Genomic DNA, 26,467 nt, shown 5'->3' on the forward strand with positions numbered 1-26,467 from the left:
TGACTTTTAAAATTGTATAATAAACAGCTGGGAAAAATCTATTAATCATATTTCATTGAGCTAATAAATTTAAAGGAGCTTGATCATTTTAATTTGCACACTAAAAAAGAAAACAGGTGATCCAACTTGTATATAAAAAAGTACATTTATTGCAAGTAATCAAATTTAGTTTATCCAAGTAAATAAATGATTAGATAATCATTTGATTACATGTAGAAATTAACACATTTTTTAAAAGTTGGATTTCCGTTTTCTTTTTTTCAGTGCACAATTGTTTGTTTTCCTTAACTTTCCAGGAGAAACACTAGTTATTAGTACAAATAGTAGATTTTTTGTGTGTTGTTTTGCCTTTAACATTATTTTACTTGAAAATGGTCTCAAAATGACAATATTATTATTTATCGCATTAATTTCTGGGTCAGTTCATCATCTAGAAAAGTTTGCACCAGCCTGTTGTGCATCATCCACCTTGTTTCGTGGTGTTTTTCCTCTTCAGGGTCGCAGCGGCTTGGCGGATTCGCACGGCACGCGCGGCTTCACCAGGAGGAGCTTCATCCAGAACAACTGGATAGACGAGGACACTGTGGATTCAGGAGACACCACCTCTGCTTCGCTTTTCTTCAGCAAGGTCAGCAGCGACCGTCCCAAACACTCCGTTTGCCATCAGTTTCTGGAGTCGGCTTCGTAGCTTCTTATCTGATCTTTTCCCGCCCTGCGGTCCTGGACGTGCAGGTTGATGCTGAGATGTACTCCATGGCGGATGACGTGTTTGAATCACCTCCCATGTCGGCCTCTCCCGCATCCACAAAGAAGTTCCCGAGCCTGTGAGTTGGCAGCCAAATTCGACAAAATCTAAACCAAACCTTTTCAGGTCGAGGACGACTTACCTGAAATGACCCCAGTAAAAACACAGCATCTTAATAGACACAAGCTGAAATTAAAATCTGAGTCTCACTCTTTGTTCCTCCTAAGGAGAAGGATGGGGCTGTTTTGTAAATGTGACTGGCCTCGATAAAACCATGAACAATTTGTTTTGAGTTATTTACAGACTCTGAAAGTTTAGATTCTAAGCTTACAATATATTGCAGTGCAACACAGACAACTTGACAAGCTGTTTAAAGAAAGGAGGAATAATAATGATGATAAATAAAAAGCTTTTTTTTTTTATCTAAAAGGAACGTATCAAGTTTCAAAAGTCACAAATGTTCACCACAATACATAAAAAAACTAAATAAAATTAAGAATCATACAACCAGTTCCTGCACATTTGATCTTCTAGGAGCCATGCTTTTAAGGTAGTAGACATTATTAATATTATTTTTTATTATTGTGATATATAACAAATACAGGCGTCAGAAATGGGTGTAAAGGAAAAACAATAACAGAGAGAAAAAGGAGAAATAGGAAAAGAGTCCAGTGTGGTACTTGGGTATTTGTAGCATTGTAGAAAATTATTTTTAAATACTTGTACGTTTTTACACTGGCTGGTATTTTATTCCAGTTGTGAGAAGCTTTCACTGAAAACGAGTTCCTGCGTCTAAATGTTGACGTGACCTGATTGAAAAGAGATCAGAGAGGCGACAACTCAGTCACTTCCTTGAGCTAAAGGTTAGAGATCAACGCAGAGATGGATACAAATACTGGTAATTTTTAAAGGTGGTTGCAGTTTAACGTGCAAAAAACATGCAGTTCCTTTTAGAGCTTCTACACAAATAAAAACCAAGACCTTCAGTGTTTTAATCTGAGTATTTTCTCTGTCTGTCTGCAGTAAGGACGTCTCTGTGAAGACCCCCATCGCAGTGCCTGAAAAGGGTCTTCCTCCTCGCGGTCGCCGCATCGCTTCCCAGGTGAAGCATTTTGCGTTTGACAAACAGAAGCGTGACTACGGCATGGGCGTGGTGGGCAAATGGTTGAACCGAAACTACCGACGCAGCCTTAGCAGCAACGTCCAGAAGCAGCTGGAGGACTTCCACAGCCACAGGTCAGAAACCACGCAGAGTTACTGCAAACCAGATGGTTATCTGCACACGAGAGTCAGTTCACTGGCACAAACTTAGACTGTTTTGTTAGCAATGCTAGTAAAATAAATTAGATTTTACAGCAGCAGCAGCAGAGTCTGATACTGAAAAACTAACATTTTAAACTATTTGTGTTTAAACAAAACAACACAAAGTTAAGGCCTTGGGAAAAGATGGGTTTTTCTATTTGGTGCATCGTCTATTTCAGCTTCCTCAACATCTGATTCACTGGAAATGGTTAGAAAATAACAAATTCTTGTGTCACATCATAATTATACCCCAAAGAAACAAATAGTCAACAATTATAAGTTCCTAGAAGTTATAATGTACTTAAATTTAATAAAATGTATTTTATTTATTTTAGTTGCAGTAATTGTGCAACTTGTGTTTATTTTAAAACGGTTTTCTAAACCAGGATTTATTGTCTCCTCAAACTAAGTGTTTGGTTTTTCAGTGTGAAATTATGGCACTATAATCATATATTTTTATTTATTTATTTATTTTGCATATCTTCCAGCTAATTAATCAACATTTTTAAAGCTTAGAGAGAGAAACTTAACTTGATTAAATCTGAATTTTGCAGAGATTATTAAATAACATTAGTTCTTTGCCGGTTTGTTGTAATTTCCTTCTGTAATGTGACATTTAAAATGACTGAAACTACATTTTTCACCGTTTTAATCTCTTTCTGTTGCCTTTAAGTGTTTTGAGACTTTCTGTCATGTATTTCCAGGCCCTACTTTACCTACTGGATAACATTTGTCCACGTTATTATCACTCTGCTGGCCTGCTGCACCTATGGTTTTGCCCCTGTGGGGTTTTCACAACGCTCCAAAACTGAACTAGTGAGTGAATTTTCTTTTTCTCCAAACCACTGGGAGTAAGCTGTGCTTTAAAACATTATTCAGTGCAGTAAAAGTTCTTATTCTGGATAATTGTGGCACTCTGTCGCCCTCTACAGGTGCTGAAGAACAAAGGCATTTATGAAAGTGTGAAGTTTATCCAACAGGAGAACTTCTGGATCGGACCGAGCTCCGTGAGTCTGCTGCTTTACTGTGCATGGCTTTCACTCCACACCCAGGATGCATTTGATATTTACAGTTATTAAAATACGAGCATCCGCTGCCTGAGATAAACTCCCTGTCCAGAGAAACTCGGTGTGATGTAGTCGCTGTTACGCGAGATATTTTTGTTCTAGTGCAGGTTTCCACATTATCATTTCTCACCATGTTTTCTCTCAAAGCTGAGAAAAAAATGTTTATTAAAAACAGTGGTTTGGGTTTGTCTCCTGAGTTCTGCTAAAAACTAGTGATGTTGCTAAGAATATTTGTTTATTGTTACCGCAGCTGGGGAGGTTTTTTTATGTTCACACAACTGGCAAATGCGACCCAAATCCTACTTTTCACGACGGTCTGAAAGGCACAACTTCCATGTTTTTCCCCCCAAAATAATATCTGTTTGTGTTGCTTATAATTTGGATTAAATTGGATACACACCTGACTTTTTTCAAAGCATGTGCAGTCTGAACTTTTGTCATTGGGGTGACCCATGCGTCGTAATTCGTTCTAACTGCAGACGTAAATTATAATTAATCAATACTTACTATCCATTCTCCAAGAAAGATCATTGCTGTAGTAGTTGTGCTTTCTTTTTATTAGCTTTCTTCTTGTTATGATCTTGTGACGACACTATCGGCCCCCTCAGCTGAATAAATGTTGATGTTGATCCATAATCGGCTTCATCCATTATTATTTTAGTAAACAGTTTGGTTCTGTGTGAAGTTTTTCTCCTGACCGCTTTGGGGATGTAAACCGCTCACACAGAAATCTGAGTGTGATCGCATTTAATTTAAAGTTATGAACAGCCATGCAAAAAAAAAAAAAAAATTAGATTTCAACAAAACATTTTCTATGTAGACTCAGTAGATCTCTCTGAGTTTCTTCATTTGCTGAACTTTACGATGTTTCGTTTTATCTTCCAGGACGATCTAATCCACCTGGGGGCAAAGTTCTCGCCCTGCATGCGGCAGGACAAGCAGATAGTCCGGATGATCCAGAAAGACAAAGATCTGGAAAGGGAATCTGGATGTTGCATTCAGAATGATAACTCTGGATGTGTGCAGACGCTCAGGGCCGACTGCTCGGTATTTTATTCAACTTTTCCACACAGTTTCTCTGCTTGATGCTCTGTCCTGAATCATCAGATTACCACCTGTGGTAGATCAGGTGGTGCAACTAACAGAAATTATTTTAGTTTTAAGTTAATTAGTTTTAAGGCGTTCTGTGTTACATATACAGATCTGGAAAAAAATTAAGAGAACTTAATATGATCAGTTTCTCTGATTTTACTTTTTATAGGTTTATGTTTGAGTAACATGAACTTTGTTGTTTTTATTCTATGAACTACTGACAACATGTCTCTGAAACTCCAAGCAAAAATTTAGTATTTATTTGCAGAAAATGAGAAATGGTCAAAATAACCAAGAAGATGCAAGGCTTTCAGATCTCAAATAATGCAAAGAAAACAAGTTTATATTCATTTTGAAACAACAACACTGATGTTTTAACTGAAGAAGAATTCAGAAATCAGTATTTAGTGGAAAAACCACGAGATTTTCAATGTGGTTCAGTTAATTTTTTATTTTTGTAATTTTTTTTTTTACTCCAATAATATTCACAAGTTGCAGCCAAATATATTTGAAGGAAATTAATTGCTCTAGATTTTATTTTGGGGTGTCAAAGTTGAAGATTCTAAATCCTAATGCAATATTTTTAGATTTTCTTGTACAAAATCTCAAAAACAATACGAGCACCACGTTACGTTGCTCTGTCATGCAAGATAAAGCCAACAAATTGCATCAAAGTTGGTGTTTGTCACTTTCCACAGTGTGCACATTTTTTGTAGAGTTTTATCCTGTGAAGAGTTGAAAACTCTGTAGCAGTTAAGCGTTTGAATCATTTCATGCAGGAGACGCTGGCCACCTTCACGAAGCGGAATAACGACACTACGGACCGGTCTTCTGGGGCCGTCTGCCATCAGGATCCCAGGTGAGGGCAGAAAATGTTTCCGCTGCGACTGACGTATAAAAACATGAAATCCTGGTTGACTGAAAATCTCATGTGTTGGGTTGATAAGATTGTGCGAGGAGCCGGCCTCGTCTTTTCCTCACGTATGGCCAGGGGACATCACCAGGTGGCCGGTGAGCAAACGCACCGATGGTTATGAAATGGACTCACCCTGTTTAATTTAAAGTAAAGTTCTTTAAGGGTTTCAGAGGAAATATTAAACGTCTGATCATTTCCTTTGGCAGATCTGCACCCATCCCAGAAAGTTCAACAACACAGGCCTCAAACACATGGACTGCACCATTAAAGGTCGACCCTGCTGCATAAGCACTAAGGGCAGGTGGGAATTTTGGCTTGATTTCTGCTCTGACTGTGTTGTTCTTTCAGCAAATGACCTTTTTTTAGGTCTGTGTGCTCCAGTTAATGACTAATCGATTACTAAGTTAGTTGACGATTATTTGAATAATTGATTAATCGTTCAAAACAGCTCCAAAGTGATTTAAACCTTGTTTATTCTCAAATATCTACACAATCTTATAAAAATAATTAACAGCATTGACTCTTTACGAGTGGTTTCATCCATACATCCATTTATTTCCTTGCTTATCGTTTAATTAAATAAAACCAAAACAGATCTCCAGTCTATGGTAACCATTTTTAATTGGTGAAAATATACCAAACTGTGATTTTTGTGCACCTCTCCATTTTGTCCATCCCTGCTGCAGATGTGAGATCACAACCAGAGAGTACTGCACTTTCATGCATGGTTACTTCCATGAGGAGGCCACGCTATGCTCACAGGTACTGTGAGTGTGTGTGCGTGCGTGCGTGGCCTGCGTCTCTGTGTGATAGTTTTGTTTCTGATCGCTGTGCTCTGTTGCAGGTCCACTGTCTGGCTGATGTCTGCGGTTTGCTGCCCTTCCTGAATCCAGACGTTCCCGATCAGTTCTACCGGCTGTGGCTTTCCCTCTTCCTCCATGCAGGGTGCGAATCAAGCAGACCACCAACGACCTTTCGCAAAATAAAACGACTTGTTTGATTTCTGGAAGCTAAACCGGGACCTACTATGCAAAATTCACATTTTGAATGTCTGTTTTACTTCCTTTTGTGAATCTATTGCTTCTAAAAACAGCCAAAAAAAAAACCACCACCACCCATCTGGTTTTTGGCAATAAGTTAACGATTTTTGGTGACTGGAAAATGAGCTCCAGAACAAAACCTCAAGAATGTAAAGTCACAAATCATCAGTGCACTGTTACCTGGCAACCACAACAAATTCCAGCCCGTTACTTAGCAACCAAAGTGGGGCTCCACCATGTTTCTTCAGCTGGTTTTACCACTGTATGCGCTGTACAATGGCTGCTGGAATACAATGAGTGTTTTGTTGTTCACTTTCCATCCAGAAACTACTTGCTGCATTCTTGTTGGTTGTGCAGGAGGCTCAACTTGTGCCTTTCAAAGATGTACAGTTGCATATGTGCGTATTTATTTGCAGCCATTTTCACATGCGAGTGTAAACGTTGAGTTGGAGGCGTGGTCAGCATCAGCTAATTGAATTTAAAGTGACAATAGGCTCAAAATAGGCAGAACTGATCAGACTAAAATCTCATTCGCTGAACATGTTTCGTAAAGCCCACGGAGCGATCCTAATCTGTTAAAGGAAGCATAATATGTCAACTTTTAAAGATCCTTTTGAATTTAGAATAAATCGTCTCACCTTATCATGTGTGTTTTACAAACAAGAAGAGACTTTTGAGTCATTTCCTACAGATAAACCTTCTACTTAAATATTGAGGATATTTCTGGATTCTGGCCTAATTAAAGAGGTGAGCAGTTCACTCACATGAGCTCCATAATGCTCAGAGCACAAGGGAAATCCCTCACGTTCACTCCTTTTAATTTGAACAAGCAGAGCAAAAGAGCTTAGTGATCTGAGCAAGCATAGCACACTTTCTTTCTAACAGATTCCTCTGTGTGTGTGTTCAGGCTCTTTCACTGTGTCGTGTCCGTGGTGTTCCAGATGACCGTACTCAGAGACCTGGAGAAGCTGGCAGGTTGGGCCCGCATCTCCATCATCTACATCTTCAGTGGCCTCACCGGAAACCTGGCCTCTGCCTTGTTCCTCCCCTACAGAGCCGAGGTGAGCCCTCCGTGTGAATTCAGGTGCTCGCACAAACCTGGCGGGGAAAACGCGCCAGCAGCTGCGTTTCCATTACAAACGTGTGCAAAACTTTATTGATGGTTCCACTAATGTTGCATAAACACAATTATGCAATTGTGACATTTTCAATGAATAAGAAACGCAATTAAAATCAAGTATGAATAAGTTTGTTCATGTGATAATTAGTTAAAAAACATGCAGTGCCATCAGTCTCCCACTACTTCCTGTCAGCTTCTTCTTCGTGGTTTGCCGCAGTGGCAACATCCGGCTGCTGGTCATGTGACTTGTGTGATGCATAAAAAGTGTTTCCTTTGCAGCTTTGCAAAATAAACCAGTTTTGTTGCAGCCAACGAAACCATCTCATCCTAGTGACAAAATGTAAAAAAAAAAATTAAAAAAAATCCTATCAATGGTAATTTAACTTCCTGTTTCACGACGTCTCTTGAAGAATGCAAAATGAAGAAATGTGACGTTAAACAGTCACATTTACTCCTTTTCTTATGCTTTTTGCAAAATCACTTTGAGATATTCTGTGAGATTTGCTTATGCTGCTTGTTGTCAAAAGGTTTGTTAGTTACGTCCTGTAATAACTTGGATTAACTCATTACGACGTTCATGATGAAACCACATGAGATTTCCTCTTTCAGAGTGCCTGGTCAGGTGAGCTGAAGGTGAGGAGAAGCCGTTCTGTTAGTTCACAAGATTAAAACGGGAGAGAAAGTCACAGAGTCAGCCACGGCTATGTCTCTGGATAAGTAGATTTTCTCATTAGTAACACCAGTTATTGCCCCATAAAAGGGGAAAAACATAAAATATTAATAAAATTGGCATGTAGAGAAATAGCAGTCTTGATTACGGGGTTTTTTACCCACATGTGAGGTTGGAAAGCCCACTTTTCTTATTAGGAGATTAGCCTAATGCCTTTGTGTGGGCTAACAAAGGCCCCTGCCTCAGTGCTTGGTGAATGGGATTACTTCTTCAGTTTAAATAAAAACAACTGTAGCAACGTCTGAGCTCCATCCACACGTGTCGATGAAGAAGAAGTTAATCCTGAGACTTGTTCTCTCACTGATGCTGTTCAACTTGAACATGGCTTAAATTAAAAACAAAAACATGTTATTTTATCCATTGATTCTGTAAGATGGTGGCGTGTGATGTTCAGTGACATGAGAGCCGGAAACCTTGGCACCCAACTCTCCTCATCCCTGACCGTCCCCCAGCAGGTCTTTAAATACCAGCAGCGACCCGAGGAAGCACATGCAACACACGACACATGCCGGTCAATCCACTTAAAGAGGCGCTTTAAGTGGATTATTCTGTCAGCGTTAAGTCATGGAGCCTTATGGAAAAATAACGCAAGCAACACTTAGGATGGAAGGAGAGAGAGTTTAGATTTGTCAAGGATGGGAACCTGAAATGGATTGTAACATTGCTCCATTCTTGTTTTAAACTAGAGATAGAGAAGCATCTATGCCAGTTATCTGTGTTTTAATTATTACAGTAAGTAATGCTAAACTGAATGCCCTCCACTGCTACTTTGTGGCTACATTCACACTGAAGTCCAAACGGCCCAATTCTGACCTTTTCACCCCAAAACGATCAAACTTTGGCCACTTATATTAGTGGAACTAAGTCAGACACGTATCTGATCGTTTTTGGTGTCAGCAGTCTGAACGGTAGTGACGCATTTTATCCAACTTTTACATCATCGATGTGAGAAAAGCGTCACAATTCTGCATCAGCAGAAACCAAATGCGCTAAATCAGAATGTAAATAATGGCGGAAAATTAGAACTCAAATGTAAAACATTTGAGTTGTATTTTGTTGTTTTCTGTCTTCTACTCTTTAAGTCAAATAAATTTAAAGTTTTAGATTTTGAACCTAAATGTGAGTTTGTGAAAGATAAACTTACAGCAGTAAGTTGTGTTCAAAAATGTGTATCTATATAAATTACAGCTGATGCTCCACAAAACACTGTTGCGGTTAGTTGACTCTCATCACTGTATAGCTATAACATAAACCAACTTCTTTAAACGTCAACGTCCTTCTCCTGCATACTCATCACTTTAGGGTTATAAATCGTTGACACAAACGTCTGATTGCAGTTGCATTGAATTAGTAACATGAACAACACACAAAAATATCAGATTTCAGCAAATAAATTGGAACGTAACCTCAGTTGGAAACAGCAACAGATGGCTGAACGTCTTTGACTGCAGGGTCAAAGGAGAGAAAGTTGCCTGCAGGTCGGATACATGCAGAGACGCAAGACAAGATTTTCCTGACAAGCTTTAAGTTCAAAGGTTGAACTTTATTCTTGATTCTTGAGCATTTTTGACCTGCAAAATACAAGTATTAGCAGTAGCTTTATTAGTTTTTGCAGTACTTTCATAGTTTAATCATGAGGGTCCCTGTGATTCCGGTGCCTAATTCCTTATTTTTTTTGTTAATGTGAATTTTTTTTAACATTAAACTACAATAAAAAACGAAGTTTAATAGATAAGGATTTAGGATTTATATATATATATATATATATATATATATATATATATATATATATATATATATATATAATACAATAATCGAGGTATTTTAGGTGCACAACTCTTTATTGCTGCATAATTCCTTGACTCCAACTGCAGAAAGTCATAAAAGTAGTTTCATTTTTGTGTAAATAACTGATGCTTAAGCTCTTTTAATTCCCAGACTTTATTAATAACATTTAAAACATTGAAGCATGCATTTGGAAAATGGCCCATTTTGCACCTAATCCTGCTTCTGTTTACCAAAGTGAGTTCTTATTCAGTCAGTGTTCCAGTTTGATGTGTAGTGAAAACACGTTGAGCAATGCTGTGTGGAAACAGACGCCCGGAAGTGGAGATTATAGTTGTTGTCTCTGGCCAGGAGGAATTAGAAAGAGGAGGATGTTCTGTTCACCTGGTTGGTTAGTTATTCTCTGCAGCGCCTCGACTCAGCTCCAGATACAGGATTCATCCTCAATGTGGCAACAAGTGAAAGTCTGGTCAACAATCTGAGCAAATTTTGACTTTTGTTCTGTTGGGTGGAGCTCCATCTTTTACTCAGGTTGAAATTTTCACTCCGAAACCTGTTTTTTGGTGTTTGGTAAATGTGCCGCTTCAAAAACCTCCTGATTGTTTAGTCACATTCAACAGGCAGTGCACTGTTACCTAGCAACCCCAGCGGAACTCTGCCAGTTACCAAGCAACCCAGGCTGAGATCCAGCACATTTGGTCAGCTGGTTTTTACTGCTGTATGCACTGTACAATGGCTGCTGGAAAAGGACAACTGTTTTGTTGTTGGCTTCCCACCCAGAAACCACTTGCTGCCTACTCGTTGGTTGTGCAGGAGGCTCTAGTAATGCTTTTCAAAGATGTACAATTGCATAATTGCGCATCTTTTTGCAGCCATTTTTATCTACTAGTGTAAATGCAGAGTTTGGGGGCGTGGCCAGCAGCAGCTTATTTGGATTTAAAGTGACAGGATGCCCTAAAACAGCTAATAGTCAGAACTGACCAGACTAAAATCTCATTATTTAAGAATAATTTTGTGCAGAAAATATGACAAAGATGTTTTGTAAAGCCCATCAGTCTATCCTAACCTGTTAAGTCACCTTTAATCATGTAACCTGTGTGAAGATACACTTCACACCAACTCAGCTTTTTGGCCGTCTTTGTGGAATAACAATTAAAGGTGACTCAGTTCAACTCAGTTTATTTGCAGAGCGTCAATTCACAAGTAATGTCATCTTGAAGCATCTAAAAAAAATAATAATTTCAATTCAATCACACACATATTCAAATTAATTCTAGTTATTAAACAGGTCATTAATCTCAGCTTATTATTCAGATTGGTTTAAAAAGTTTTAATCCAAGACGTGCAGAAATCTCACATTGACATTAAAGCAAGAAAGATATAATCTCCTCCCAAGCACAAAAACATCTTGTGAAATAATTGTTAGTTTAAGGAAAATTAAGTTTCAGCCAAAACTTAACTCTGAAGCAGTAGCTTAGCTAGCATTTTATCAACAGTGACTCCATTCCAGCCACTGACTGTGAATGACCTTTGCCCTCTGTGAGTGGATCATGTCTTTCTGTGTGTCTGCGACGTGTGGGTGGAGTGCCGCATCCTTTTTTAGGCTGCTGGTGTTTAATGTGTTCACAGATCACCCGTCTGATTAGCCAGCTGACCAGGCCAAACTCAGCGCTGACGTCGCGTTAATCTGCTCACCGTTCCTGCCTGACCCATTCTGCAGCTCTATCCCAGAACTGTATCTATAACTGAGGCACACACTGCAATGTTGCAAAGCGAACTACAATCAGTGTCATTTTAAGATGCATTTATTTTATAAGTATGTCGCTTTTCTTGGTCAGAAAAGAAAAGAGTCTTTGGAAACTGTTCCTGTTTGACTGCTGCATCTAATTTTCAGGAAAAAAAAGAATGATGTGTTTTTTTTATTACAGATGATACCTGATACTAGCAACTTTTCTCCAAGTTCAGTTTGCTTAATTTACTTAAATGCTGTCTTAAGAAGTTAAATAAAAAAGTAACAAGCTCTGATTTCGCTTAACTTGTGGATTATTTCTTCAACTCGGGTCTCACAGCCGTACAACTGCAGGTGCTACTGATACTCTGTGTTTTTACCCAGAAAAAAAAAAGATTTTCCACCAAGCCAGTCACCAATTAAAGCATGTTGAGCTAAAACTGGACTGAACTTTCGTTATTTCTCTCTCCCTCCAGGTGGGTCCAGCAGGCTCCCAGTTTGGACTCCTTGCTTGCCTCTTCGTCGAGCTTTTCCAAGGCTGGCAGATGCTGGAAAAGCCGTGGAAGGCCTTCCTCAAGCTCCTGGGCGTCGTGCTCTTCCTCTTCCTGTGTGGCCTCCTGCCGTGGATCGACAACATCGCCCACATCTTCGGCTTCATAGGCGGGCTGCTGCTCTCCTTCGCCATCCTACCCTACGTCACCTTCGGCACCTTCGATAAATACCGCAAGCGGATCCTGATCGTTGTGTCGCTGGTTTTCTACGTCGGGCTCTTCTCCTCCCTCGTGGTTTGGTTTTATGTTTACCCCATCAACCTCCACTGGCTGGAGCATCTCACCTGCCTCCCCTTCACAAGCAAGTTTTGTGAAAAGTATGACATAGACCACAATATCAACGACGTGGAGCACTAATCTTCAGGTCTTCTCTCTGCTTTGAGGTAGTTTGCTTCCAGGTCTTCTGTTTTGTTTTTGTTTTTTGACAATCAAAGAGTTTTTATCTGAAAACTGGAAGCTTCCCCTCTTGCCAATCTGATGACTCTCTTCGAACTCACTCCAGCCCTCAGGCAGGTTTGACATGATCCAATCTGGGTTTTTCATTTGTTCACAAGCAAATAACTCATCAGAATCAAGAAAATACAGTTTGATGGAGGTTTGAGCCAACAGAGAAGATGGGAGCGACTCCAGTCTGCAGCTGCCGTCCCTTTTAAGTCTGCTTAGAGGAATATTAAATTAATCAGGTTTCAACACTACAGAAGCAGTCAGTGGTTCTGCTTTTCCTCTTATAAAGTAAAAAAAAAATTAAAGATTTATTTTTGCCCATTATTTGAACGCAGAATGGAGAATGCTGCGATGGCGTCCAGGGGTAAAGGGCTAGTTCACTTTTTTGGGAGGATTTCTGCATTTCTTTTTGAAACTCATTTTATTTCTAAACCATATAAAGATCAAAGTGTCAGTAGTGTCAGAATTCATTGATAAAACAACCCAACAAACTTAAAATATTAATAAAAATATGTCTCTGTATTCAGTTAAATAACGTTGAACGTCTTTTCACATGCATGCAATTTGATAATATACAGATAAAAACAACTTTGATTTGATTGATGAAGTCTGCCACGGATCATTATCTTCCGATTTCCGTGAAAAAGTGTATGATCGGTGATCGCCGATCACGGTCTCTTGTTGCCGATCACCTGTATCTCATTCGCAGCCTGCAGCCGTCTCATCTGCCCTTCACACTGCGCAAGCGCGCAGCAGTAAATGCTAAGCAATGTGGTGTTAAACTATAACGCTCTGAGTGAACGGGGAAGTTTGCGTGTTGCGGTGGAAAATTACCTCGGGGTTGAAGCACGTCACAATGCATCAACTCAACGAATATAATGTGACATTTAAAAAACAAGCATTTGACGGAGTTTGGCTACATCGAGGCTCAATGCAGGAAAAAAGGACATCCGGAAGCAGCGCACAACTACCAACACTCTCCCAGATTAGCATCACGATCAGAAAGCTAAACAAATAACCTGAAAGATAATTCAAGTCTTCGAGCTAGCGGTGTAAGACGCTGGTTCTGTTGGTAATGATATTTCACAGACGGAGCGCCGCTTCTGCTCCACCTGCAGTGAAACCTCTGCTTAAAGCAGCAACGTAACTTAGAAAAAGATTTTAGATATGTATTAAAATTTTCGTTGTCCTACGGATAATCTCTGAAAAAATAATCGGTCTCCTCTGCCGCCTCCTGTATTCTACAGAATTACTCCGCTCGGTCAGAAACAACCAATCAGAACCAGCATTAATCAGCTAGCCAATGAGAAACAACCAATCAGAACCAGCATTAATCAGCTAGCCAATGAGAAACAACCAATCAGAACCAGCATTAATCAGCTAGCCATGCTATCAGGAAGGATTGTTTATTTTGATGCATCCTGCATTTGACTTTGGGTGAATGTTTCCCTTTTTTACTTGACTTTATTTGATTTAGGCAGATTTTTTGACTCCTGTATAATTTATGGTACTGCGAGCCTTACTATTAAATATTATTTTACTGATTGCAGCTTTTCACTGAGTAACTGCAGTATTGTGCCTACAAGTATTTTGCATATTTTATGCCTAAATTAGGTGAATTTATTGCCTGATCATTTTTTAAATTTTGTCAGATCACATAGTGGCATTTATACCTAAAGCAAAAACTAAACAATCAATCCAGGTGATCGGCAGAGATCGGCCTCATTGGTGATGGTTATTGGAATCGGCAGCAGAAAACTTGATCGGAGCATCCCTAAGTTGGAGGTTCATTTTACATGTCTAAAACATTTATGCTGGGCCAGATTTGGTACATAAATGTATCCATCTTGTTTTTTTTTTTTACATGTATTGGGGGATCCTTGAACCCTTTATTAAATTCCTATCCTATTGTTTCAAAAAGGGTAAATTTACAGGTTTCCACCACTTATACCACCTTAAAAGCGGTCCTGTTCTCTGCAAGAGTATTCAGACTCCGCCACCAACAGCATTTTATTCCACCATCCAACACTACGTAGCATTTAATTCAGAACAAGGGGTAAAATGTGTAGTTTTAATATTGTTTATAAACATCCAAGAAGCATGTCATGGAGTTGTTTAGATCCGTTTACTCTGTGCCCACAAATAAAGAGAATTTTTTCTGCAGAGTTCATTTAATTAAAAGGGGAAGTATAATTTCAAATTACGGAGTTTTTTTGTTTGTTTGTTTTTTAACTTTATATCATGTTATAATGTTACCGACCAGGAGAAAAGTACCTGTACTGTTTCTTTGATTTGTTTTTTTCCTTTAATCTCTTGGCAGCCATTCAGGGGTGAATAAAACTGGAGAAACTCTGAAATAGCCCTTTTCCCACCTGCTGGATCTGAAAAAGCTCACTGAATGCAGACTTCATCATTTTAAACCTTCTTAATGGTATGCTCCATGTATTACTCTAAATATGCAGCTGGAATAGTTGGTCTGAAACCTCTTCCTGCCTTAAACCAACAGAGACGCCTCACTAACTGTGGATTTATTCATCTTAAAGGCAAACTGTGGCTCCGTTACCAAAGTGACTTCACCTGCTGCTTTTTTATGCTGCCACAAACATTTTGGCCCCATAAAATGTCCCCAAACTCCTCATGATTATATTTATTTTAGGATTAAACTCTGCATAGCTTTCCTTTTTTTGTCTAATCAAAGTGTTTTTTGAGGTAAGATGATTGGTCTGTTTCATCTTCTTTACACTCTAAAACACAAAGTTTTACCAAGAATTTTTAGTCTGGTTTATAGTACAAATATTTTAGCACACTTGAAATACAAAATTAACACCAATATTGTGATATTTTGTGGTAACGCTAAAAATTACTGTTTTTTCTTCAGGCAACTGTATGGCTATGAGTGCATGGCAAATCATTAATATCACCAATATACTCTTAAAAAATCCTATTTTAAATAGTCTTTAGGACTCCACTTAATGAAGTGTGGTTTAAACTGTACGTAGTAACTTTTTAAATCATATTTTCAAATTTACTAATACTTATTGGTGCTCTTGTAAAAATAATTTCCAATAAGTGTCAGTTTTGTTTTGTTTTTAACATCATTAATTGAAATCAATAGGCAATAAATCTAATTTTTCCCTATAAATAATAAATGATACAGTAAATTCCCAATATGAGTTTTTCAAGTCGATCATTTCTCAACATTAATGAAAAATTAATACTTATAAGTGAAGTAATCTGCCACCACAGCAAGATATTTTAACTTATAATATTCCCATATTGTGAGTTTCATCAATATTAAGGAATTATTTCTAACTGAAAAGTTACTTGTAGGTTAGCTCTGTCTCATTTCAAGTGTACTAAGATATTTTCCCTGAAGCTAGACTAAAGATCCTTGGTGGTATTTAGTGTTTTTCCGTCCCAGCTTCTTGCCCTGATCGATCCATGTTGCTGTTTTATCGGCTCCCTGACAATGTGAGCAAGGTCTGGGTAAAAACCCTGACAAGTGAAACATTTCTAACAGCATCTGACTGTATTTTAAGTATTTGGCTAAAAAGTGTCAGCCTGCAGCTGCTTGAAAAGCTGCAGTAATGTTGAGGAGGATTATGTGGGTTTAGTTAGATTACAGTAGTCGGTGAGACTGGCTCACTGATCAGCTGGTATTTATGAGAAAACGAGTCATAAACCTGGTTAAATAGGATTTTTTTTGTTGTTGTTTAGGAAGCCTCCTTACTGTGCCTTTGGATATATGAGCATGTCAACCATGATGAATGCAAGCTGCACTTCCTCTGCTGTTTTATGTCAGGACCAAATCATTTACTGTTTTTATTTTCTATTTATTTGTGGGGGAAAAGGGAATGTTTCGTTAAACCTAAGGTGATGGCCTTGATACTGTTCTGTTTTGCTTCATTTTTGATAAATCTGTAAAAAATGTTCATTTTAAAGAAGTCATGTTAAAATAAACAACACTTAGATATACTTGACTCTGTTTTTTTTCTTATAACCTCTTCCCTGTCAGTTATGGCTGAAACAATCCAATTAATCATGATAAACTGATTGAAATAATTGCCAATTTAATCATTGATTAGTTAACTAAAAAAAATATTTAAAAAAAAATCTGGTACCTTCTGCTATTCAATTAATCAGTTGATCAAAAAATACAATCAGCCTTACACTGTATAGATAAGTTTTCCAATTTTTACAGTCAGAATAATCAATAGATTATTAAAATAATTTCTCATTTACCATATCAACATAATCCAAACCTTTTAATGAAAATCAGCTTTCGTGGAGGTTCAGAACTGCTCAGATCTTACTATTTAATGCACATTGTGAAAAATATTCCTCTTTTGCGGATGTCTTCTAATTTTGCTACACCTAGATGTTTCACAATATCAAACTCATTTTTACCCCTTAAATTTCCTGCAATTTTCACCCCAAATGGCATGCTAGTAAAAGTTCTGATAAAAACTTTGACAAATAGACATTTTCATATATAAACATTTCCACACAAGAAAACAAATTCAGAAAAGTCAGAAAATAAAGCCTTTATATTTTAAAAATAAAACTGTACAACAAAAACATTCAACCCCTGAGGATTTAGGAGGCAAATTGGGTGACATCTTACAAGGAAAAATACAATTTTCTTCTATTTTTGCGGTTCTGTGATTATATAATTCTTGTTTAGATCTGTTTTTACACACGTTGTTCACAGCTGGTGGGCAAACACCGATGTGTTAAAAAAAAAGCAAAATACAATCAGATCCGTAACAACACATTGATAGCTGATATCACTCATCCATAATTACATTCATCATACAATTTACCTTCATTACTTTGGCAATGTATTTATGCTGTTACAATACTGATGTTACATTTTACAGCTCATCTGTTACAGATTTGTTAAATGTTTTATCTGAAATATTACAACTGATATAAACGATTATGTAATTTAAGAGTTTGAAATAACTTTTGAGTTTATTTATTCTGTGGGGAAAAGTAACAGTAAAATAGTTTTTAACCAACTCCACATTGGGTGCTTGGTTACAATGAGCGAGGCGTTTATTGTAAGGCTTTTTCCACGTCTTTTTCACAAGTGCCCAGCATTCAGCATTTATGTTTTAGTTTCCAAAGTCTGAACTACAGCTGGGCAATAGAACTGAAAAACATGTCACGATGTAACGGTTTCATATCTTTCTATCAATAATTATTGATTAGTTTTTGTTTTAAATATCTGAAATACTGCCAAACTGATGACACGACCTTTCCGGTTTTATCCAGTTTCCACTCCATGCCATTTTTATAAGCAATTGTGAGCCACAGTGGAGAAATCTTAAACTGTTAATGCTTACTCCACAAGTTGTTGCTAGGTAACCAGAGTGTGTTGCTAGGCAACCAAAGAGTGAGTGAGTGAATTGATTCTACCAACTTTGCTTAGCTAGCCGTTAGAGGTTGAGCGGCTAAAACCTTTCCTCTGCCTACATCCCCCAGAATGCTGTGCAAAAACTCAACTGGATGTATTATCTATTGATATTGATCTCTTGTCTATCATGATATCTATTTTTATTGCTTTTTTGCCCAGTCATAGTTTGAACTATAACAAACCATTTATAACGAGGACTGGATGAAAGAAAAGGCAGCTTGCAGTTCGTTAAGTGTCTGGCATTTTCTTTCAAAACACACAATGTTTAGTTTTTCAAAGTTTCATGAAGTTGCCTCTCGCACTCTTTGCTCCAATGGCAACTTCTCTCTCTTCAGCACACATCTTGACAGTTTCCAGCCAACAAGAACGTATCCAACAGTTGCTGAAAGCTGGAGGTCAGCTCTTTGTTTACAGCTTCACGAAGGCTCTCTTCTCACTGGCTGCTGAACATTTTTCACTCAGAGATTAGACAAATCCCTGCTCCACTCACATGCCTCCACTACGCGAGGCTTAAGGAATGTCAATGCATCCTGTTTTTGGAAACGTTAAACCAAAGTCCCGTCCTTCAGCATCCACTGTTGCGCCGCATAAAGGCATGGCCCCTGACTGGGTAGAACATCTCGATGAAGTTGAGGGGTCCCACAGTGATCTCAGCAGGGCCCAAAGCCTTGAACCCTGACTTCTGGTAGAAGGGAACCAGAAAGTCCTCACACATCAGGACAGCGCGTCGCACGTAGGGCAGACAGCGGAGGTACTGCAGGTAGCGCCACATCAGAATAGAGCCCTTCCCCTGCTGCCTGAAGGTCCGGTGGACGGCGAGGACGTGGATATGGACCGTGGCTCCATGAGGCTTATGGAGAGTCAAAGCATCCTGGAGAACAGAGAGACAACAGGAGGCATGTAGGATTATGTAAGTAAGAGAGAGTCAGCCTCCCTCCAAACTACCAACATGACTTACCCTTCCACTAATTTTTAACTCTGTCTGCTTTGGTTACTACCGATGAAACTCAAAACATCTCCTTCTCCTGTCTTTTTATTTGTACTAATCAGAGCAAATATCACTACTAGGACTGGAATGATTGATCAGATTACTGGTGATGAATACATAGTTCCAATAAGTCTGAACCAGAACCGCCATCTTGGTAGGCAAGCTCAAAGGATAGATGGACCATGGCTTTGACACCAACAGAAAGACTATATTGACACTCTTGCCCAATGTGCAGGAGAAAGACATATCAACAAAATCTGTGTTGTCAGAATCAACCCATATGAAACAGATAATGGAAACATGTGGACAAGCTTCTTCTGATCTACCCTGACATTGTTCACTAGTGAACACGAAGAGTGTTTACACCATGGAGGAGCTTCACGTTCTGAAGTCCATGGACACATATAATCAGTGTTTCAACGGTTTTGTAAAGGACGTATGAATTCTTCATGTGAATAACAAGGCTCTAGCGATTGCCAGTCAGTACATGTAGACTCCATGCCAGTCTTAGCTAGCAGATAAAACCTACATTAGCTGAGCTAATTTTGCTAGTCCAGTAGTAAGTACTACATTAAATACCACTGATATTTATCATAGTATTACACAGAGTCTGCAAAAATTTTAATAGTTGTAGTGTACTTGTATTGTAAGTTAGATAGGAATGAGGGGGGAAAAATCAGAAAATAATTACCAAGAAGAAAAAAAAGGTCTAACCCACATATGTTAAATAATTGTATTTTTTGTTATGACACCACTTGGTTATCTTCTGTGATTTGTGTTTGTCTTTAATTTATCCAATTTAATTAGCTTTTTTTTCTCTCTCACACACATTGCTTTGTTGTTCTTTTTTGTTTGTTTGTTCTCTTTGCTAATTGGGTATTTTGTAGATCAGAACTTCTGTTTGGTAGTAAATAATGGTTGTTTTGTATGAACAAATTGGTGAATAATATATATATTTTTAAAAAATAATAAAAAAATCTTTCAGTCTGTGTCTCCAGAAATATTTCAGTTTACAATCGCTATAAACGCTCTCCATAAATAAATCTGTTATTCGTAGCAACTCTCGGCGCGCTTAGCTCCGTCTCACCATGGTTAGCCTCTCCTGGTCCCACAGAGAGCCGATGATGAACGCCACCAGCCGTCCCTCCTCGAACCAGCCGAGAGAAAGCTCGGGACACAGCGTGAGGAAGTGACGCACCTCGTCCAGGTGGAGCGGGCATTCTCCGGACACTGAGATGAAGGCTGTTAGGTGAAAAACAATGGAAGAGAATCTTGAGTGAGTTTTTAAACGTTAAATCTATTCCACCATTCCTTAGCAACCACTTCCTCACGTGCCGTTCCTTGGCAACCACTCACTTTAGGTTAAGAAGCTTAGCTTTGCTAGCAAGCGTGACTCTAGCATTAGCGCTGTGGCTAAAGCTGGAGATAAAGTTAAAAAGTCTTTCTCTGACAACTCAGAAACTTTTTCAACCTAAAATCTTAGAATATTTCTGAACTTTTACTGAGCTTAGATGTCAGGAATAAAGTCCAAATGTCTGGTAATTTTTTTAAAGCTGCAGTATGCAACTTCTAGAATATGTTTAATGTCTTGACGGTTTGAGACATTCTGTGAAAAATCAAGTGCCTCCCTGGGGTCCTACCGCCACCTGCGGAATTACACTGCTCAGAAACCAATCAAAGACAGGAAGGGGGTCTTACAATTGTCAATCATCTTTGTGTATATGCTGCTCACACCCTTCCCCTTGCTTTCTGTTATAATTTTTTTCCTCCTAATGGAGCCCGTCATCAGGTTAGTTAGCATGAATGCGGATAAACAGTTTTTCTGTAACAATAAGTTGTGCCATTAGCACATTGAGCAGCATGTGCATGTGCTTGATTTTTTTTTTTGGCTGAAACTGAATACTTTTTTATATCTGCAATATGCCGTTGTACAAATACATTTTGCAAGAGCAAAAGCTGTTACAATCAACCACGGTCCACTCCAAGTTTAAATTACTAACATTTATTACGTCTGAATGCCTCTTTTTGACTACATGTATGAAAGCATATAGTTGGAGTGTGCGTAATTGTGATCTACTGGTTGAATTAGACAGCAACCTTAGCGCTGAGACTCTCCAAGTAATAAGCTTGTGTTACCTTCTCTCTCTATCTCGAACACGCTGATTGCGTCCTCCGGACTCAGGGAGCGGAACTCGCTGGCCGGCAGCGTGTGGCGGCGGCCCTGCGGCACCGGGGAGCGCACATGGTGCAGCGGCTTCATGAACGGCAGTGCGCCCAGCACGGACATCCCTACGGTCCCGTTTGTCTTCAGAAGCAGGCAGGTTAAAGACAGTTATAAGTGATAATACCACTTATAACTGTTTTATTCGCGTCCACTCGTGGACAGCAGCTTCACGGATAGTTTCCTCCACGCGCTGCCGGCCTCGTGCGTAAAGACTGAGCTGGACGCGGCGCGCCGGGAGGATTTATATCGGTGCGCAGGGGCGGCTGTTTCTAATCCCGGGGTGAGCTGGAAGCCCAAAGCCTCCTTTCCTGGCGAGCAGGTTGAACAATAAACATATTTACCCGGGGTAAGCGGGGCCAATCGTGTGTTTATAATGATCCTTATGCGTCAGAGCTAGATTCCTGGATCATGAGTTGCGGTATCTAATTAAGCTTTTTTTTTTTATCTATTAAAGATGTGACCTTGGTCAGAGCAGGACAGGAGATATGTCCATCAATCCTTCAGAGGGATAAACTGTATTTTTGCTGTCAATTTCGTGACACAAAACCCTCTGATTTCATCTCTGCTGGTCTTGCCTAATTGGGAGCTCTGCAGGACTTAATTACATGATCTTATTTTTCTGTAGGAGACTTTCAGTCAGCTGAATGTTGCTCCTTTAAGCTCAGTTTATGTTAAATTCCCTGCTTTATTTTCCAGTTCTGTAAGAGGATTACAGGAAGTGTAGGAGTTTGTTGGTCACCTCATCAGCATTAAAGGCACTGATCTTTTTGGACAAACATTATTTATGTAAGATGTGGCAAATCCCGATCTTTACACTGGGGGCCCTGATCGGTTCATTCAAAAAAGAGGTCAAAAGAAAAGTAAAGTGTGTCATTATGCAAGCAAAGATCTAAAATAATAATAATTATATATATATATATATATATATATATATATATATATATATATATATATATATATATATAAAGAATATTTCATCACTGTAGCTGATGCTAATGCTTCACTATGCTCCTGGAAGTTTAATTATATACTATCAAACACCTATTGTTGCTTCAAACTATGAGACAATTTAGCCCTTTTTTAATGGAGTCCATTTTACGGCTACTTTTTAAATATCTTTTCCTCCAGGGAAACGTCGTCAATTTGAATTGTTTACTGAATGATTTGTGAAATGTTGAAGTAGTAGTTATTTTTGAATAATTTTAATATTGATTAATAATTATTATTCAAAAATAATTATTCAACATTATTTTGAATAACTAATATTATTCAAAAATAAAATAGGTTTCTTAATTGTCTGAGCACATGCATTCTTCTACATATTTTCAAGTACAATAAAATGTGTAAAAATATACAATGCATACTGAGAAATTCAGAGAAAAATGAATAAATGCAAGAAGCATATAAAGGAATAAATACATCAAGTTGGTGCACTTCTTTTATTTCATGTTAAAGAATCTGAAATTATTTGTCAACATTTTGTACACAAGGAACTTGACTACAGATAGATAGATAGATAGATAGATAGATAGATAGATAGATAGATAGATAGATAGATAGATAGATAGATAGATAGATAGATAGATAGGATTATCCTCTCGACTTGTTTTTATTTCCTGCTAAATAATGTTTTAAATCAACACATTTGTGGACAAGTGGAGCCCAACAGTGCAATAAATTAAATCATCAAATGAATATTTAATGTGTCAGCATTAGTGCTTAATAAACTTTAAATTTTTAAATGAATATTGAAATAATTATATGCTACTACCTTCCAATTTAAATAATTTAACCAGTACTGTGTTTTATAAGTTTTTTTATACATAGAAACAGTTATAGATTGCTTTATATATATATATATATATATATATATATATATATATATATATATATATATATATATTTATATATTTAAATATTAAAAATAAAATTGACTCTCCTGTAAATTTATTGGGGAGTGTCTGTTTTGGCGAGCTCTAAATTTCTCCTTAAATTAGCAGCGATATTGACTTTCAAAATTATTGTCCTCAAGTTTGTGTTTAAGGGTGCCTCTTAGTGGTGGCAAATGGTACTGCGTGATGACGCTCCTAACCGCTACATACCACGTATGCCCTCCGTCGCTACGTAAACACGTGCACCTCACTGCTTCCAGTTTCAGCCCTTTCACTTCACCGTCATCCTCGCGCTTCTTACATCACTCCTTGACAACAGCAGCGATGGCGGAGCCCGTAGCATCGGATGCGGCGACAGCACCAACGGACGACACGCGCACGGCTGCATCCCCGACACCCGGCCTTTCTCCCGCACCGAGCCCGGGTTCGGAACCTCCATCCATGGCTCTGTCTCCCACGGCAGACGGCTCGCAGCGGTTGCTGTTTTCCCACGACCTGGTCTCCGGACGGTATCGCGGCTCAGTCCGGTACGGCATCGTTCGGATGATTCACGGGGAGGAGGATTTTAACTCAGATTCGGACCTCGACGATGGCGGAGGGAGAGGCGGCGGCGGTGGGGGCGGCGGCGCAGGAGGAGGAGGAGGAGGACGAGTCCCGTGTGGTTCGGATACTGAAAGTGCCATGGACACCCCGAGTCGGCCTCTCGGAAGGGGGTTTGTCCGCGTGCAATGGTACCCCGAAGGAGCCAAGCAGGACATCAGAGAGACAAAGGTACCACCGGCTTTTGTTTTAACTGCTTACACTGACAACGGGTGTCTGTTCCAGCCTGACTACGATGCTGCTCAACATTAACGCGTTTGCTTTTGGGTTTCTTTGCTGGAGATAAATCTGCACAGAACTCAGTCAAGGGATAAGGTCCCCCCCTAATCTGCCTGGAACTACAAACCTAGCTCGCTAATTGGCTAGCATCTAAGCACACAAACTAGCTAGCAGGCTAGCTGCCTATCTCTCAGCTAAACAGGGCTGTTCTATCTCACAGTTTTCATTTTGCTAAGCTAAATGTATTCAGTCAACAGTCGACTTTGTGCAGGTGTCCATGTTTCAGCAGGTGTCCAGCTGTAAAATCACACCTATTGATTATTTCATCCTGATTCTGGAGTTCCTCAGCTGGGTGTGACCAGGCTATCTAGCAAGAGATGAGCAGTTACTAATCAAACGCTGTTTGGTTGAATGGACTGACAGTCCTGAACCAACATCACACAGAGACAGAGTCAACGTCAGAATTAGTGTTGACATGAAAAAATGCTTGTTAGTGGTGTTCTGTTACGAAATGATTTGGTTGTTTACATATCTGTAGATTCCTTGGTAGCCAAGCATGACTATGGTCTCTGGATGAATCTGGAAAATAATGCACCAATCTATTAATCAGTTGATCTATGTCTTGGTTTACTGGTTTATTGTCAAATATGGATACAAAGTAGACGTAGCAAATTCTGGTATTTTAAAGATTAAAATAAAATCAATAATACAAAATAAATAACATAATTACAAAATACCAAATGAATATTTAAATGTTAGAACAGGGTGAAGTACTTCCAGTTACAATATATGATGTTTTTTGTATCTTGACCTCCAAATGGATAAGCAGATATGAAATATCCTTGTTGCCAAGTAGGAAATGGGGAAGCGTTTTTGTAGTTTGTGTGCAATAGTTAGGACTTCCCTTCACCAGTGCAAGAGTCAACAGGTTCAAAGAAAAATGAGTCTGGAAAAGCTGAACAGCCTTTTTCTGGACGGCACCAGAAGAAGCCTGTTGAAACTCTCAGTTCTGTTTTTGCACTGTTGTATTTTTTATTTTTTTAATGAATGAGTAAAGTTCTGGTTGGTCATTCAGCCTGTCATAACAAAGGTTTACCAGTGTTACTCCAACAATGCCGTTTGGACACAATATGTCCTGCAGAGGCGGCCATTGAAGCCTTTACTGTCCAGTTGCGAGCATCCAGAACTCACTTTTACTTTTTACACAGCGACTTCCTGTTTGCTTTGACCCCAAAATCTCAAAGGTTCACAGAACATTTGTGGCTTTGAACAACTTTTATTTAGTTGGATAGAAGAAAAAATGTATCTTTAATGTAAAGTTTGCTGCTCCACTATTTAGGCTGAACTTTAATAAACACAATACCCAGAATAGGTAAATATATTTAAAAAGCAGGTTGCTGTGTATCTCTAATGTGCAATTGCAGTCTAATGGGTTGTTATTGTCAATTTGGTCTTCCAATAATTCACTGGGATTTATAGCTAAAGCTAGTATTACAGGAGAGTTCCTCTATGGAGGCATGATTAACTGTGTGGCACGTTTGAGAAAGTTTGTGACATTATTTTGAGCTGTGCAGTTCTGCACAATTTTGCGCTGGACAGTCTGGTTTAACTTGAAGCTCCACAATTTGCTGAGCCAATAAGTGGCATTAAAATAACAAGTTATTACACAACATTTGCAGCAGTTTAATTATATAAGAAATGTTTCTCAATTTATGTGTTTAAGTTTGTCTCTAGTCTTTTGTTTTGATTCTGTTACTTTAAAACTTGAGATATTTTTTTAGTTGCAAATTCTGTGGATGTGGCCACTGAAACTGTTACTAAATGATTAAATATGAGGATTGTTTCCTCCTAATAACACCTGACTGCTAGCATGCTTTAATTAGCTGGTGTGTGGATACCATGCAACCAACAACTGACGCTTCAACAGTCAGTTATGTAAGATGAGTTGGTGTGGTTAGAAATTAGGACACCTGAAAGGAGCACTAACTTAATAATGTTATGAAAGATGTTGCTGTTATTGTGTTGGATGATCGTTCACATCACCTGGGATTTAAACTGCAGTGGAGGGAAAAGAAAAGCTTTTCACAGAGAAATCTGCTCTGCTCATTTAGATATCTTAGTGATAACTTAAATAAAATCTGTTTACCTCAGGTTATAGTGACATTTTATGGTGATATTATAATACGTACTGTGTCTCTGAACTTCTTACATTTATTTTCAGTAACACGTTAAAATAGGAAATGCCTCCTTTTCATATTGAGACAGAACTTGTTATAACATCTATGCCATTGTTGATGATTTTGCAACAAGATGGTTGGTGCAGGTTGCTCACATGTCAGTTCACTGAATGACTGGGCCACATGGATTAAAAATAAATTTGATTTCTGATTTTAATAGCTTTTTTTTTTTTTTTAGTTTTCTTGAAAAGAAATTCCACATATTTTCAAACACAGGGTTTTGTTTAAAAAATTGTGACTTAACCTGAATTCAAAGCTGAATTCAAAGTCCAAATAAGTAGAAGCTGTAGAAAATGTTTGTCAAACGAGAAGGCAGGTCTGGCATCACTTTGGTGTCTGTGAAATATGGAGACCCAAGAAGTGCACT

At 38.6% G+C, this 26,467-nt stretch overlaps 3 protein-coding genes across 3 annotated transcripts in view; 2 read left to right on the forward strand and 1 right to left on the reverse strand.

Moving 5' to 3' along the window:
• LOC106918963 (inactive rhomboid protein 2) overlaps nucleotides 1-16,496 on the forward strand; it is a 43,581-nt gene extending 27,085 nt beyond the window's left edge. The window contains exons 6-18 of the mRNA XM_014989069.2: nucleotides 497-628; nucleotides 733-824; nucleotides 1,769-1,981; nucleotides 2,752-2,863; nucleotides 2,980-3,054; nucleotides 4,000-4,161; nucleotides 4,986-5,065; nucleotides 5,154-5,217; nucleotides 5,329-5,423; nucleotides 5,809-5,884; nucleotides 5,967-6,067; nucleotides 7,070-7,223; nucleotides 12,003-16,496. Of these exons, the coding sequence (XP_014844555.2) occupies nucleotides 497-628; nucleotides 733-824; nucleotides 1,769-1,981; nucleotides 2,752-2,863; nucleotides 2,980-3,054; nucleotides 4,000-4,161; nucleotides 4,986-5,065; nucleotides 5,154-5,217; nucleotides 5,329-5,423; nucleotides 5,809-5,884; nucleotides 5,967-6,067; nucleotides 7,070-7,223; nucleotides 12,003-12,434 (1,788 nt within the window). The 3' untranslated portion in view covers nucleotides 12,435-16,496. The remainder of the gene's footprint in view (nucleotides 1-496; nucleotides 629-732; nucleotides 825-1,768; nucleotides 1,982-2,751; nucleotides 2,864-2,979; nucleotides 3,055-3,999; nucleotides 4,162-4,985; nucleotides 5,066-5,153; nucleotides 5,218-5,328; nucleotides 5,424-5,808; nucleotides 5,885-5,966; nucleotides 6,068-7,069; nucleotides 7,224-12,002) is intronic.
• Nucleotides 16,497-18,063: 1,567 nt separating this feature from the next.
• aanat1 (aralkylamine N-acetyltransferase 1) lies at nucleotides 18,064-21,826 on the reverse strand. Its single transcript, XM_014989075.2, has 3 exons — nucleotides 21,065-21,826; nucleotides 20,016-20,170; nucleotides 18,064-18,811 (listed from the first exon to the last, which is right to left on the reverse strand). Exons 1-3 carry the CDS (start codon nucleotides 21,213-21,215, stop codon nucleotides 18,506-18,508), a joined length of 612 nt encoding a protein of 203 aa, XP_014844561.2. The 5' UTR covers nucleotides 21,216-21,826; the 3' UTR covers nucleotides 18,064-18,505.
• A 1,326-nt stretch (nucleotides 21,827-23,152) lies between these two features.
• The window catches only part of ube2o (ubiquitin-conjugating enzyme E2O), a 41,407-nt gene continuing 38,092 nt past the window's right edge, over nucleotides 23,153-26,467 (forward strand). Inside the window, exon 1 of the mRNA XM_014989078.2 lies at nucleotides 23,153-23,815. Within this exon, the coding sequence (XP_014844564.2) occupies nucleotides 23,231-23,815 (585 nt within the window). The 5' untranslated portion in view covers nucleotides 23,153-23,230. The remainder of the gene's footprint in view (nucleotides 23,816-26,467) is intronic.

The sequence above is a fragment of the Poecilia mexicana genome, unplaced genomic scaffold (genome assembly GCF_051168715.1).
Source record: "Poecilia mexicana isolate PSO_F unplaced genomic scaffold, ASM5116871v1 scaffold_1, whole genome shotgun sequence".
Taxonomy (NCBI): Eukaryota; Metazoa; Chordata; class Actinopteri; order Cyprinodontiformes; family Poeciliidae; genus Poecilia; species Poecilia mexicana.